The 15,823-nt window shown below is 32.1% G+C and overlaps 1 protein-coding gene across 2 annotated transcripts; it reads right to left on the minus strand.

Moving 5' to 3' along the window:
* Positions 1 to 274: 274 nt before the first annotated feature.
* Positions 275 to 13,971, minus strand: LOC148630204 (uncharacterized). Of its 2 annotated transcripts, none has more exons than XM_088563143.1 (3): positions 13,844 to 13,971; positions 6,243 to 7,953; positions 275 to 1,410 (listed from the first exon to the last, which is right to left on the minus strand). In XM_088563143.1, the coding sequence occupies exons 2-3, from the start codon at positions 7,928 to 7,930 to the stop codon at positions 1,224 to 1,226; spliced, it is 1,875 nt and encodes a 624-aa protein (XP_088419269.1). In that variant the 5' UTR covers positions 7,931 to 7,953; positions 13,844 to 13,971; the 3' UTR covers positions 275 to 1,223. The 2 variants fall into 2 exon arrangements, with proteins under 2 accessions (XP_088419269.1, XP_088419272.1); XM_088563146.1 differs by lacking the exon at positions 13,844 to 13,971 and adding an exon at positions 13,739 to 13,816.
* Positions 13,972 to 15,823: the final 1,852 nt, after the last annotated feature.

The following is a 15,823-nucleotide window of genomic DNA, read 5'->3' on the forward strand; positions in this document are numbered from 1 at the left end:
AGCTTTGCAGAGTGCATCTAAATATGCAGTAGCAGAGGTTGAACCCTTAACAGATGGGACAAATATTGACACACAATTCAACCTTGATACAGTTCTTAATTTTGATTGTAATGAAATGTGACACAGGACAATATTTTGACCAGAATGGAAGTGGTCAAATGACTTGAATACTTGCAATAATAATTTTAAAAGATAACATGAACAGACAGACATAGTGCATTCCATAAATCCCAGAATATGTTACAACAGGGGCTGATAAATAATCAAAGTGCTGTTAGCACTGGAGGTTTTTTTTATTCAGGTGAAAATCGTAGCATTAACAAACTTTTAAAGAATAAACAATGTAAAAAAAAACTTAAATCATACATTATGTCTCCAAAATCATTTAGAACTGTTTTACCTAATATGAAGAAACTGAATGTTAATCTTCACTACTGATTTCTGAAGTATTGACTGTAATCAATAGTTTAACAGTATCCTACTTCACAAACATTTACAAAATTTATCCAAAAATATTTAAACCTGTCTAAAGTTATTACGAGAATAAGTATAGTGTATATGTCTAAGAGACAACAAGGGATGCCAACCTTTTGAACTGATTTTTAGGGGTGTTTAATTGTGTAATATTTTTTCCACAGTAGCCAGATTTTAAATGGAGAGGGTTGTGATCATGCCAAAGTACTTTAACCCAGCCACATTTTTTGTGCATGTCCCAAGTCAGGAATTACTGGCCTCTGCATGTCTTGTTTCGTTTTCAACTTAAGTTTATTTTATTTTTCTTGAGTATATAAGGGCAACTCCTTTACTGTAGTGGTATTAATTCAATGTGGATCCTGAAAAATTCGAAAGATCTTTTGGAGACGATCAGTTCAAGACTATTGTCAGAATATAATAGCATTAAAACCTATGATTTTTCAACACTGTATACTTCTATTCCATATTCTCAATTAAAATCCTGACTTAAAAACATTATACATCGTTGTTTTTCCAAAAAAGATGGTACACCTAGATACAAATATATAGTTCTTGGTAGAGATTCCTCATACTGTGTAAGAAATAATTCCAAAGCATCTTCCAAATACACAGAAGATGTTTACAAAATGCTAGAATTTTTAATCGACAACATATTTTGTTCAGTGTAGTGGACACGTTTTTCAAGAAACGGTTGGCATTCCAATGGGGACTAATTGTGCTTCTCTACTTGCTGACCTATTCCTTCACTCTTAGGAGGCTGACTTAATAGCTGATCTGATCCGAAAGAAAGAATTTCGTTTAGCTAGATCCTTTAATCTCAGTTGCAGCCTACCGTGTGGTATGAGGGTTTCCTCATCGTTCCTTGAAGACCAATGGGCTGACATTTTCATTCTGGTTGGGTTGTTGACATCAAGTAATGGCATTTGGCCAGGTGAGCTTAAAATAGAACATAGGGGTCAGACAGAAGTTTTTTGCATATACATGTATCTCCAAAACCGTTAGGTTTAACCAAATTCTGACCCTCATCATAATTCCTACTAAAGTCTTGTTTGAGTCAAAATTTCGAGATAACTCCTTATTAGAGTTATTGCCTTTAAAAGGCAAATATTTCACCACATGAGCAATTCAAGCTCCTTTAGAGCCTCTTGTTTACTTTTGGCGCAATTTTGAAGAAAAAAAATTGTCTTCCTTATGAAAATCCCTGCCTTAACATGAGCCTTAAAAATTAAGCTTAGCAAATTTATTCTAGGAGATACAAAGTGGTTCATGAAAGCTCTCTGTAGCACAATTTTAATTAAATTTCAAAATACTGTGCAATATTCCAAATGAGTTGTGTCCATAATGAATTGTAAGTCCCTATGTTTAAGTATTTCAAAAACTAATATTGTGGACACAATTTCCCCAAGATGGCTGTGGTTGTATCATGCTGCACTCGGAGAAGCTTTTTATTGTACAAATAAAGTCTCAAAAACGAAAAATCTTACATTAAAACAAGAGTCTCGAAGAGCCTGAATCGCTCACCTGACAAACCATACCCTATTAACTAAGGGAATAAAGGTATCCTGCCTTGTTAGCATGTTTTACAAAAAATTGCAGAAAAAAAAGCATATATTGAAGAATGCTGTAAGTTCAAATAGAGTACCTAAGGCACTGTAAAATATTGGAAATGCCTTCGAAGTGTTTTTAGAACATCTGGAAAAATTTGGGCAGGGGTCTCCCTATGCCGTTATTCCACTAGGTCTGAGGGCCATTAGCCCAGAATAGATTTGAAATTAAACCACGGCTATTCAAAATTTTCATCATCACCATTCATATCAGGAGACTATGTTTACCATATAAACCAGTTATCGTTGAAATCAAAGCAAGTATCAAAAAAGTGGAAAAATGGCCACTAAGAACAATCTTTCGATATCACCATTCAACTTAAAACACCTGGTTTCCTAAAGATGGAATCTGAGCAACTGGTAAAAATGGTTGCAAAAATGCAGCCATTTAGAAAAATAAATTCAATACTGCCCGTCAACTCAGAATATCGTGTTTATCTTATGGGTAGCTTTCATTTTCATTATTCTTCAAAAAGAAGCATTTTGATCCCTGTGTCCTATTTTCAGTACCGACGGCCATGTTTTTTTTGACTGATGAAAAACTTTAAATGATCAGTTTGTGGAGGAAACTCTGAAAACAATTATGCCAACTTTTATCAAATTTTATTGCAATTGGTTTCAGAGAGTTGAACACATTAAAACTACAAAAAAATCTGTTTGTGGGGCCATAAATCCTGCAACACGCAACAAATCATTTTGAAAATTTTGGCAAAACTAAGCCTTCTGATGGTGAACAGTATTATTCTCCATCAGAATTTGGCTAAAGTTACTTGCAACAAACTGTATTTCAACCCTTTTGTTCTATTTTTAGTAACAGTGGCCATGTTTTTTTCATTCCAAAATCCAAACGGTCATTTTGTGCAGGATACCCTAAAATACAGTTATACCAACTCTCATTAAATTGTGTATAGTAGATTCTGAGAAGATTTTTGAAAGAAGTAACATCAAAAACAGCAAAAAATGTCCAAACAGGGCAATAACTCCAACATGGGTCAACAGATCTTCACCAAAATTACATCACAGATACATCTCATCAGGGTGAACACTTTTACCAAGTCCAAATTCGGTTAAACCTAACAGTTTTGGAGATATCTGCAAAAAACTGCTGTGTGACCCCTATGTTCTATTTTTAGTATCAGCGGTCATGTTTTTTACCAATCAAAAATCCAAACATTATTTTGTGCAGATTACTCTAAGAAACAATCATATTACATTTCATCCAAATCCATTCAGTAGTTTCAGAGGAGATGTTTGAAGAATTGTTAACGACGACGTTGATGACGGATGCCAAGTGATTGTAGTAGCTCACATGACCTATGGCCAGGTGAGCTAAAATTGAGAGGGAACTTACACCACTAAAAAAAAACAATTCACCAAAGTTTCACAAAAAATGGTGGCAGTAGTTTTTAGTAATTGTGCAAAGTGTGGAGGACAGATATGCGTACATATACTGGTGCACCAAAATATGTTCTGTCTTATAAGACGGGCATATAAAAACTGTATAAAACCTAATTTTTCACCTTTCATGGACAAAAAGTCATCCTGCAACTTCAAGTCAATAGACACTTTGGTACCCCTTACTGTAAAGACCATTTCGTCAATATAAAGTTTTTTTTGTATCTATTATGGTTTTCAAGATATTGGCTACAAACTGCTAAAAAAAAACTGCATTTTCTGCCTTTCAAGGACAATAACTCAGACAAAGAGTTGTCCTACAACTTAACTCAATTTAGACTTTGGTAGTCTTTATCTAAAAGATCATTTCATCAATAAAAGTTTTGTATCTATCTATTAAGGTTTTCAATATATTAACTAAAACTGCAAATAATGTCATTTTCATCTTTCAAGGACAATACCAGTAACTTTAACAAGGAGTTATCCTACAATTTCAACCCAAGACATACCTTTTTAAAGCTCTCTAAGCTAAAGAAGGTAATCACATTTATTTTCCAATACCCCGTTAGATTTGGAGATATATATATGTAGAAGACCCCTATGGTGTTAAAAATAAAAATTGCATCCAATTTTGATCTAAATAATTGACATAATTTTCAAAGCAGATACCCTAAAGATGTTGGTGATCAAATTAATGACGACCGTTAGATTCTTTGGGGGTGGCCTGGTAGATTTTGAAAATAAATAACCCATCTCCGATTATGTAGGAAATAAATAATCTGTCCTCGTCATGCCAGAAAATAAATAGTCTGACAGAGCAAATTGCTAGAAAATAGCTATCCTGACATTGGCTAGTGAATTGAAAATAAATATTCTGACCTTTGCAAAGCCTTTAACAAATATTTGGCTTGCTACGCTAGTTTCAAAAATTAGAAAAGTATATGTGTTTAAATACTCCATAAGTTTTATACAAAGCCCTAATAGTCTCCAGTAGCAATATTAAATACATGTACATAAATGACTTTACTGAGGTAATATGTAGTTGAATATTGCAATTGCAGATTTCGTTCATATACATAGATACGCGAATCTGTCCCCTAAAAAGTCCCTGGCAACATTTCTCACCAAATTTGGGACATATTTCAGGTCCAGGAATGCCACCTGTCGGATATAATAGAGAATATGCCTTGTACTAAGGAGAATTAACTTAATTTAATAATGTGTTGAATAATAACATAAAAAGTAAAACGTGCTTTGATATAGAACTAAAACCACATAGTTTGGTGACCAGGATATGCACCTTTAAATTTTCATAGAAAAAAATAGACTCTTTTATGAGTATGGAAAATAAATAATCAAGCAAGGTTATGATGAAAATAAATATATATCTATAGGTTTAAAAGAAATAGGAAAAATAATTTATTTTCACTACACTTTTAAGCTCTTGACTACTACCCACACCAATATATTTATAAACAAAACTTCTCAAGTTATACATGTAATATACAGAAAATTATATTTAATATTGTACCAGTAATTAAGATGTATAAAATAATTGTACTTTTGAAAGCTTTTTGCAATAGTCCTTCTTCATATTCCTGACTTTGACTTTGTTTTTTTTTTAATTTTAAGCAATTTTAACTCTCCAACAAACTAGTTTGGACAGCAGTAGACTTCAAATAAAAAATTAGATTTTGGAACGGGTACATCATAAATAATATTTCTAGTATATAAATTTTTCTACTTTTTCTCAAAGATGACACTGAATGAACATACTTTAAAATTTTAATGTAAAAAACATAGGTCACTGAATTTGATTACGCAACAATTGAGCCTTGTTAAAGCCAGTATTTTACTACATTTCATTCTTTTCAATTTTTCACAATCTAAAAAAAATTATTTAACACCATCCAGGTACGAACTGAAGTGAAAATAGTTTAAGTACCATAGAAAATTGTTCATATTGTTATTCTTTTTCCAAGGTTGGTGTGTGTTGGGGGTTATATCCCTTTGAAAAACTAAAATGGATTACAAAAAAGACTGTTTCTGAAAAAAGTGGTCATTTTATAGCATATTGTTCAGAATATAAATAAACAAAAGAAATGACTGGTGAATAAAGAGATATAAAAATATGAAAAAGAATAATGAACAAGATAATACATGTAAAGTAAGATTTCATGTTCTACAATGTATGCTTCATCCTTTATCTTCTCTAAACTTTCAATAAGTCATATACCAAGTACATGCAGTATGTATCGTGTCATGATTGGTCATCCAGCTGACTTGTTAGTAGTTCAGCATTAAATAATATAAAATGTAAAAAGCACCTGTAAGTTACAAATCTTTGTGGTTTACAGGTCAAAGCAGCCACAAAATATGTCTCTACAGAACAAGTTCTGTAAAAAAAATAGTCAGCTATAAGACATTGTGATTCTGCTTTTCCTAATGTTAATGTTCCCTAAATGACATTCTTACTTTTCCCAAAATTTTATAGAAAACTTCTGCCTCAGAAGCGAAACAAGGTGGACACTTTGTAATATAGCCATAAATGACAAGTTCTTATGTGCAAAGAAGTGGTGTACTTAGACGATCCAAGAATTGATAGTCATTTGGACCTTAAGTTTTAGTAAATCATCCATTTAGATAATTATTTTGTTTATGGAAAGAAGTACAGCTTTTCATTACATAAGGTCCTAAAGCTATGTACATCATTCATGCTATTTGACTTCAAATACTTGAATAGGATCATAGTTATTATGGTCAACGTACAGTTTGTTTCTGAATTGGTCAAAACATAAACTCCTGGGTTTCTTCAGTCCATTTTCTTTCCTCAGGAGAATGCCACTTGACCCATTGCTCTGTCGGACTACATGAATATTCTTGGATTTTTTCCCAGAAATGTAGACATTTCCATTTGCATCTAGGGTTAAACCACTGACTTCCTTCAGATCTTTGTTAAAATAAAGGCACAATTCTTCACCAAACTCTGTTATGCAGTATAATTTATCATTCAATGCATAGAAGATATCACCATTGTTGTTGACACACATGCTTTGAACAGGCTCTCCTAAAAGTTTTATGGTTTTTATGTATTTACCATGCGTATCCATGGCTATGATAGTATTGTGGTTGCTGACACAGAGTCTGCTGTTAGATGCAGCTATGTGGTTACAACCTGAGGCCATACTGATTGTTTCTGAGTCTGTTAGATCTGGGTTGTATTGTAACTTGTCAAAAAACAGAATTTTCTCTTCACCAACAAGTACAGCCACACGTTCTGTACCAGGGATAGCAGCAATACCAGTTGGTGATGATGGCAATTTGATTTCATTGACTTGTTGACCACTTTCAGTGAAAAAATAAACCCTGGATGATGACATGACATTAAGTTCAACAACTACAACAGTTCCATCATCCATTACTGTAATATCTTGGACAAACTTCTTTGTGTCAAGATGAGTAAGCTGAGTTGCACTTGTGGCAGAAATGGGTTGAACAAACCTACCAGGGCTAGCACTAATGGCAGGAATGGGTTGGACAAAGCCACCAGGATTAACACGAGGAGGTTGTGGAGAATGTGAGATTTTCATCTCTCCTACAAGTTGTTGAAAAAATGGAACTGATACAATTTGATAACTTCCAAGCTGATGCCCAATGTTTCTGCAGAGTATAGCTGGATCAACAAAATCTGCCTTCAATGTGAAGGTCTGCATATTGTAGGATAACTCTTTCATTTTCTGTCCCTTTTCAGCAAAGAAAGATTTAAGCTTCTGCATTAAGATGAAGGCTTGTCTATCAGTGCCACTTGTTTGAACAGTTTGTAACTCTGACATCAAAATTGCACCTTCTTTTTGATACCCATCAATTGTTTGTATTTCAGACAATAGTTTGCCACAAGTTTCTGCTTCCTTTGTGTTTAAATTTGCCATTTCCGTCTGTTCAAGTTCATCAATATACTTCTGCAAATGAAACTTAATAGCTCCCAGTCTATTCTTTGCATCAGATGTACTTTCTACAAATTCTCTTTGAACTCTCTGTTTATCAATCATCATATTACCAAAACCTTGTAGCAGTTTAGGAACTTCTTGTTCATAGTGATGAAAATGTGGGGAAACCTTGGTCCCACTGGCTATAGAATCTATAGGCATAACATCCTGTCCACATTGTTGGTGCTGAATTGACATACAAGTCTGGCATAGTACAGTGTCATGTTGACGACAGTAGAAGTTGTATTCTAGTGGTGGATGCTGGACACATATTAGAGGTGTGAGGTTTTGACAAGGACCTTCATTATTATCCTTGAGTGCTGCATCCACCAAATGGTGAGTTTTTGTTAATCTTAATGACTGGTGATAACCACAGCAGTCTATACATAACATTTCTCTACATTCTGCACACCATTTAGAAGCTTCCTTTTTACTTCCTGCTTCACAGCATGGTCCACATAAAGATGACATGATAAATCAAACCAACAAGTTACCTGAAAAAAGTAATATTTTCTTTAAAAATTCTATAAATATTGGTAATGTCAAAATGTACAGAGTATCCCAAACAGAGAATCCCCAAGGAAGGACATGTCTATGATTAACTGTTAATACAAAAGACAGGAATATCTATTATCAACTGTTATTTACCCCCTGGGACAGGAATGTCTATGAATCCCCTGCCCCTACAATGCTATTAGTTATCCCCTGTGAGGGGATTGTCTATAATAAAACTGTCAGTTATCATCTTGGAATACCTATGATCAACTGTACTTAAATATTCTGGGACAGGAATATCTATGATTATCTGTGAAATTTTAATAATAGCACCCTAGGAAATATAAGTGTACTAAGATTGAGTATGGTAACTTGCTACAAGTCCCTAATTTTTTTTTTCAATTATTAAAGTTTTATTTTAAAGTGTGACTAAGAAAGAGAGAAAAATATGAAATGACATTCATATAAAGACCCAATTAACTAACTTGTTAATTTGTTAAATGTTGATTTAACACAATAAAGAATTTTTTTATGCATTAAAATCACATTTAAACATGTTAGAATAAAAGGTTCTGTAACATGCTTATATTGTAAATCACAATGCATGTATAAATTCTGTGGTATTAATGACTCATGGCAATGTTAAGTGCATGGTATCATTGTCTGATAGCAAAATGTTTCCTGTGATCCAATATTTCTTTAAGTCTTGAAAGTTTTTACTGACTGTGGAATAGTGTACTAATCTTCAATTGAAATCCTTTTTACCTGTTCAATAAATAAGAAGCAAGTGAAATTTACATTTATTAAGTAACTACTAAGATAAATATACATCTTCGACAATTTAGGGACTATCAAATAAAAATTAATTAGTTACCCCACTTTGCATTAGAACAATAGTGAATGTGTTAGAATAAAAGGTTATTAAACATGTTAAAACTGTAACTGAATGAGCTGACTTCCATCCCATAGGTGAAGTGAAAACATCATTATTAAAATAAAGATCTCTTGGGCCTAACGTGAGAAAAAAGTGCATTTTAATTGTAAAATACAACTTTAGTGTGTTAACTGCTACTTATTTGTTTTTTACATGTAACTTTACCATGATAAGTCCTTTTTTCACATGTTAAGTTGGATGTCATATTTAATGGAATTTAAAAATTCTAATATTCTCATTTCAGGGATTTTGGAAACTATTTCATGTGAATTTATCATGGGAATGTGGGGCATCGTGAACAACTTTTAGTTTTCAATGTAGGTCGAAAAAGGGAGATAACTCCATTACAAGAAAATTCATAAATATCACAAATATGGCAATACTTCAAGTGCTATTGATTTTTTTGGCAAAACTATTTTTGGATAGCTACTTAGTATTAAAATGCAAATGAAATAACCTAATTTTAATTTTAACTCCTATTCATTGTTTTTATCACCAAAAATTTAGAAAATAGGAGGGGCAGTCTTGACAATTTTTTGTACAATGTATATCTCTGGAAATTGCTCCTGTTATCCCATATTTTTCTCTTAGAAATGTCAAAATTTTTGTGTTTATAGAACATATTAGTTTATATGAAAACTTTTTGGTGAATTTTATTACTAGTTATATTAATTTATGTGTTAATTTTTGCATTTTTTAAGGTAAAAACTAGGCATCAATAGAGGAAAAAAAGTTAAATTTTACTAAATGCAACTTTTATGAGATTTTTTTAACCCTTGTCATCCTGAGCCCGGATATATCCAAGATTGGCCAAGTTTCCCCTTTATTGGTTCTGGCAGTGTTCATCTGAGTTTCGAAAATGACAATTTGTTTCCATCTGTAAGCAGCGAAAACTGCTTTTAAAACCAGGCTATCTGATAAAGAGTTTGTTAAAAAATAATGACTTGAGAGCTGAAAAAAGAGGTCATGAGTTTCCACTGCCCCAAAAAAAGTGAGATTTTTCAGGGAGTACGGTTCCCTTCTCGGCCCTTCACCAGAGCAAAATTAATCTATAGTGCTTTATTTAGCATGGAATCTAAATAAGAATGATATCTGTCACCACCATTTCTATGTCCACCTCTTGTATTGACTACTTCAGGTTTTAACCAACTGAAGCCAAAAATTTGAAAAAAATCCTCATTTTTTCAGACGAGTGACCCTTCAGGGGACTCCTGACCCCCACTCATGACTGAAACAAACCTTATTTAACTCCGGTGGCCTTCACAGTGTAAAGGTTTTGGGATGAATGTGTTTTAGTTCCTGTTTTGCTCCTGTTGAACCCCACATGTAGCAAAAAAATGGCTAGAAATGGACAAAAATTACCATTTTTGAATGACAGACCCATTTTACTGTGTTGGTAAGCTAGATTTATTGCTTTAAAACAACAATTAAAGCCTTAAAAATTGGTGCATTGGTTTAAAGCAGTTTTGACATGAACAGCCTTCCACAGCTACTATAGATAAGGTGAAGTTCTACAACAATCAGTACACAAGTCAGGGGCCAGTGAGCATTCAAAATAAAGTTTAGCCCCAACCAGGGACTTTTTATAAATAAGTCTCTAGGAATATGTACCTGATATAGAAGATGAAGATTTTAATTTCTAAATTAAAGGGCCCTGTATTAACAGTATAAACAATCATGATTCATACAAAACACTCATAATTTTATGCAACACACAAAATACAAGTCACTAAAACTTGTAATGATGACAGGAACAGATTTTTTATGAAACAAGGACTACATCCTGGTAATGACTGGAACCTCATGCCTCAAATTCAGAATACAATTAACATCAATCCAATTTTACTGAAGTATAAGTGGTATATGATTTCAATGTTTTTTTTTCATGTATAAAATTTGATATAGTTGATGATATGCATAAATATGCATATAATATACATAATTTATTCACATCATCATATCACCTTGTACCATATGTAAAATACCCAGATAATGACAGCGAAACTTTATTATATTTTACTCATCATGATCAAATCAGCTGTAGAGGATAAAATTATTCATAAGCCAGAATAACTGTTATATTCTAGTTAATCTACTTAAGTTTAGAAATTAGTATCATGTTTTGCATGGAAATTCTTAAAGTAAGAGCAGAAAATGTATAATTTGTAATCTGTGCAATGAAAAAATTTCTTCGTTGCTCAAAGTCAGAATATAGTTTTCAAGTCCAAAGACTGTTTTAAATTTATCTTAACTGTAAACTTTCCCTTCAGTTCAAAAAGGTGCCAAGATTTCTGGTATACACACAGATTGGTAAAAAAATAGCAAAATTGAATGGCAAATTTTCTTTTGAATTAGCCAGGGATTTCTTTGTGGCTACCAAAATGGACAAAAATCATTATTTTGTAATATTAAAAATTTATTTTCTAATATAACAAATTCCTGATTTAGTAATATTACAAATTTAATTTGTAATATTAAAAAATGAATTTATAATATAAAAAAATCACATTGCAATATTGCAAAATAAGTCACAGTTAGAACCTTTTAATATTAAAAATTGATTCTCTGATATTAAAAAATCATAATTGAATAAACAAATCCATTTTCTAATATTAGAAAATCAATTTCTAATAACAAAAAATATCATCATACTTTAATTCCTCTTTTACAGAGATATACATTCAACAAAAGAAAAGCAAAATACACTACATGACAAAATTAAACAACTATGGAAAATAGAGAAGCAAAAATAAACATGAAAATGTTGGAAGCATTACTTGTTAGTTAAATCAGCTCAAAAAAGTTTTTTGAAACATTACTGATAAAATTTGCACACAGGTTAGAGAATTCTTTTAAGGAATGTTCAATTTCTGGATAATTTTCAAGTATACCAGTAGTACATCCCATCATAATATGGAGAAGTTCATCAGGGGTTTTGTTGTACAGTCCATCAAGAAAGAGGAAAGTCTGAATACTGAAATTGTCAAGCATTGTGGTCCAAAAGTGATCCCATAATTCTAAATTGAATTCACAGAAAAGCGTAAAGTGTTCTATTGTGTCCTTGTATTCAGAGTTGCATTTTTCACAAATTTTTGAGTCTGTTTGTGGTATACATGCCACAATTTTGGCTAAGAAGAAAGCGTTATGTAGCTCTGAGACACTTTTTGCCATCTTCCAACCTCAGAAGCATGTCTGTTCTGGTTCACACACCTCGACAAAACGTTTAGTCATGACTGTTTTTCATACATATTGTTCGTTTGCCGGTGGCATAGTTCCAAACACTGTTCCGCACTATTCTCTTCCATTCATGTTTATTGGAAAAATCTTTGAGACTAACATAGTTAACAAAGTATTCATCTAGTTCATATTTCACGAAAATCGCATGCATATCCAGTATATAACCATTTGTAGTCTTAATGTTACTGACGAAAGTATATAGTCTATGCACAAATAACTTCTTGGTTATAGTTCCTGGAGGAAGAGAAACAAGTTTTTGGAAAAACATCAGTTTCTTTATATTAATTTTGTGAGATATGTCAATAACTCCCAGTAGTGTTTCCACCATATACGATCTGGTGCTTTGACGGAGATGCTGTATGCGTTTCAGAAAGTAGTGTTGCGTAATGTAGTATGGAACATTATAATTGAAAATTTTGATTTGAGCATATATTGTGAACTCTCGCAGTATGTCGATGAAATTCTTTATCAGACGTTACTTGGACGTAAACAGACAACCGCTCATGAAGCTTTATAGCAACTTGAACTTATGAAACTGTGTCATTCACATATTATTAATGTCTTTCCACTTATAACAGATTCCTCTCATAGATGTGACGATACATGCTATGTCGTGTGCAAGCAACCTTGTTATATTTGATAGTATTTATTAATGTATATTGATGTACATTGTATACAGTTTTTGTATTCAGTTCGTATACTTATATGTTGTATTCAATGTAGTTTAACCAATATAATTGTATCAATAAATCACTTATGAGGAAATAAAGATATGAATGAAAGAATGAATTTCTAATAATAAAAAATCACATTAAAATATTGCAAAGTCAGTCACAGTTTCTAATATCACAAATTTATTTGCTAATACTAAAAAATTGAAATTGAATACAACAAATCCATTTTCTAATATTAAAAAATCAATTTCTAATATTAAAAATTATTTTTTAATAATAGAAATTCAATTGAATTTTTTATTACAAAAAAATGATTTTTTTTAAATATTAAAATAGGGTTTTGTAATATTAGAAATCAAATTTGTAATATGAAAAAATGAATTCGTAATATCAAAAGATCATTTTTTAATATTAGAAAACAATCATTCTTGCCACTTGCGGAATTTTAACTGCCCCTAGCTGCGAAACGTAGCTCTATTTTTTTTGTATTTTCTTAACGCTAGATTGCAAAAAAACAAAAAAAAAAAGATCAAGAGCTACGATTTCACAGCTACCCCGCCCCCTAATCTAAAATCCTGGATTCGCCCGATATTTATATCAATAATCATATGTTCATTATTATGGATATCAGAATTATAATTTTCAGCTCTTTTATTTTACCATCCTATATATAAAAAACCTATCCTCCACACATCAGACGTTACTCTCACCCATGTGCCCTCACTATACATGTATATATATATCAAATATTGATACTAGCTGGTAACTGGTGAAACATCTAAATTCTAAATAGTCAATGTCTGCTTATTATAATGTAGTTAAAATTATAATTGTATTATGCCCCTTGGTGGCCCTAATTCGGTCTAATTAATATTCTTTACTATTCTATTGACGCTTGTACCGTGACAACAAAACTGTACAATTATGTACACTACTTACTTAGCTAACTGTGCGGCGTACAAGCCGACACTATCAAATATGCAGCCCGACTAGCCGCTAAATTATTTACCGTAAGCCAACAATTGCAGGGACACTGTAACTTACCTTCACAATTTTCAGCTGTATTTCATCTATATTGTATCTGCTGCAGTATCGATCCCAATTATGACCATAGAGAGGCTCCCATAGAGCATAACGTCCTTGGAGTTCAACGATGCAATAAGTTAATCAAAGTACTCATGTACTGAATCAACTTATATCGATTGTTTGAATTTTCCGCCCCAAATTGCAAAAAAATAGAGATAAAACAAAAAGGAAAGGACCGGGATCAATTTCAAAAAAATCTAGCTATAAGTTTATTGTTACAAACTGTTAACATTGAATTCTATTTCTGATTACGAAATTTAAAAAAAAACCTGGGAAAAATATCGAAAACAACGGAACCTGGTAATAAAAATTAAAAAAAAAATGACCAGACAGAAAGATATGCAGACGGTGCAAAAAATAGTGACCCTTTTGTCTGCTGTCAAACCATTTTTCTCCGAAGGTTACGGTATTAAGTCATAAAGAGAAAATTTATGCACTGCATCTTTTGATTTTGAAAAGGTTGGTGAAAATGATGTGTATTATTTTTTTTTGTAAAACGAATATAAAAATGTCACATGTGTAAATGGCATACCAGCTAATATTGTATAAAACTGTAGAACTGAAATTGTACCACATTTTACAAATTTAATTACTTAATAGTGTTCTATAGAAAGTAGACTTTTCTCAGACAGACTGTCGGAAACAGGCACAAGTAATACCTTTATATAGGAAAATTAACTTTTTTGGAAAAATCTAATCACAAGCCTATCAGTGTAACATCTATTTTTTCAAAAGTTTATGAAACAGTTTTATTCAATAGAACGAGTATTTTGATTCCATTTTCATCCTCATTTATAAGGTTTTCGTGGGGCCATGGGTGTACACTACTGAAACTGATAGAAGATTGGCAATCAGCTTTAGATAAAAATTACTATGTTGCTGCAGTTTTAATGGATCTGTCTAAGGCATTCGACTGCCTCCCCCATGAAAATTTGCTAGATAAATTATCATGCAGCATATGGGCTTCCCACGCTTTCAGTATCCCTCCTTCATTCCTAGATAAAAAATCGAAAAGAGCAAATCAAAATTTATAGTATTCTTAGTAGTTGGGTTGACATACCTAAGGGCGTGCTGCAAAAATCTATCCTTGGCTATCTTCTTTTCAATGTATTTATCAATGATATTTTTTGCTTCATCAAACAAGGCACACTATATAACTATGCAGATGATAACACCTTATCTATTTGTTTACCTGAATATCATTACTTTCAACGTAAAAATTCGAATAATTGGAAAAGTGCAAGAATGAGCATTCCGTTTTGTGTATGATAATTTGTCTAGCTCACATGTTTAATATTTAATATTTAGCCAAATAGCCATATAGAATGATCATTACAAATAGAAATAACACAAGACACATCCTGACACCTTTCGAGGAAACTTGTTATATCAAAAACTATCCTACCGTCAGAGCAAAGTTCTATTTATTTGTCATCTCCTTCCGATGTCACGAGAAGATAACCGTACAAAATTCTGTAGAAATTTAGATCAGTGCGCAATTTGTTTTCTACATATTTCGTTTAATTCAGTTATCATTCAGAAGATATGGGTATTTCTATAATGCAAGAGGTTGGTATTCTGTTCCTGCATACTCCAACTTAAGATGGCACTAAGTCAGAAAATAACTTGCCAGATAACACCTAGCATTGGTAGACTTCTGTAAAAATCATTGTTTTGCAGTTTTTGAAATGGGCAATCCCAAAAGGATAACAAAGAAGGAGTAACGGTTTTATTTATCATTTCTGATCAAATTTGACATGAAATTAATATGTATAAATGATAAAATTCAATTTCGAGTATGATGTTTCTTAAATATTAAAATATCAATTTCTACTTTTTAACAAGTAGAAATACTTGATCATACTTTATTGGCACAAACTCAATTACAGTGCATGGTTATGGCCTATTACAACAATACATGTACTTTACAGTGAAACA

This window comes from Perna viridis, chromosome 1 (assembly GCF_037379345.1).
Source record: "Perna viridis isolate PV_CMFRI_1.1 ecotype Kerala chromosome 1, ASM3737934v1, whole genome shotgun sequence".
Classification (NCBI taxonomy): domain Eukaryota; kingdom Metazoa; phylum Mollusca; class Bivalvia; order Mytilida; family Mytilidae; genus Perna; species Perna viridis.

What these genes read in the sequence shown, in the direction of transcription:
- LOC148630204 (XM_088563143.1), bottom strand. Translation starts at nt 7,930, where the DNA reads ATGTCATCTTTATGTGGACCATGCTGTGAAGCAGGAAGTAAAAAGGAA. An exon ending in GACCAATTCAGAAACAAACT is followed by an intron (nt 1,411 to 6,242) that starts GTACGTTGACCA and finishes TTCTATTTTAAG; the next exon opens with CTCACCTGGCCAAATGCCAT.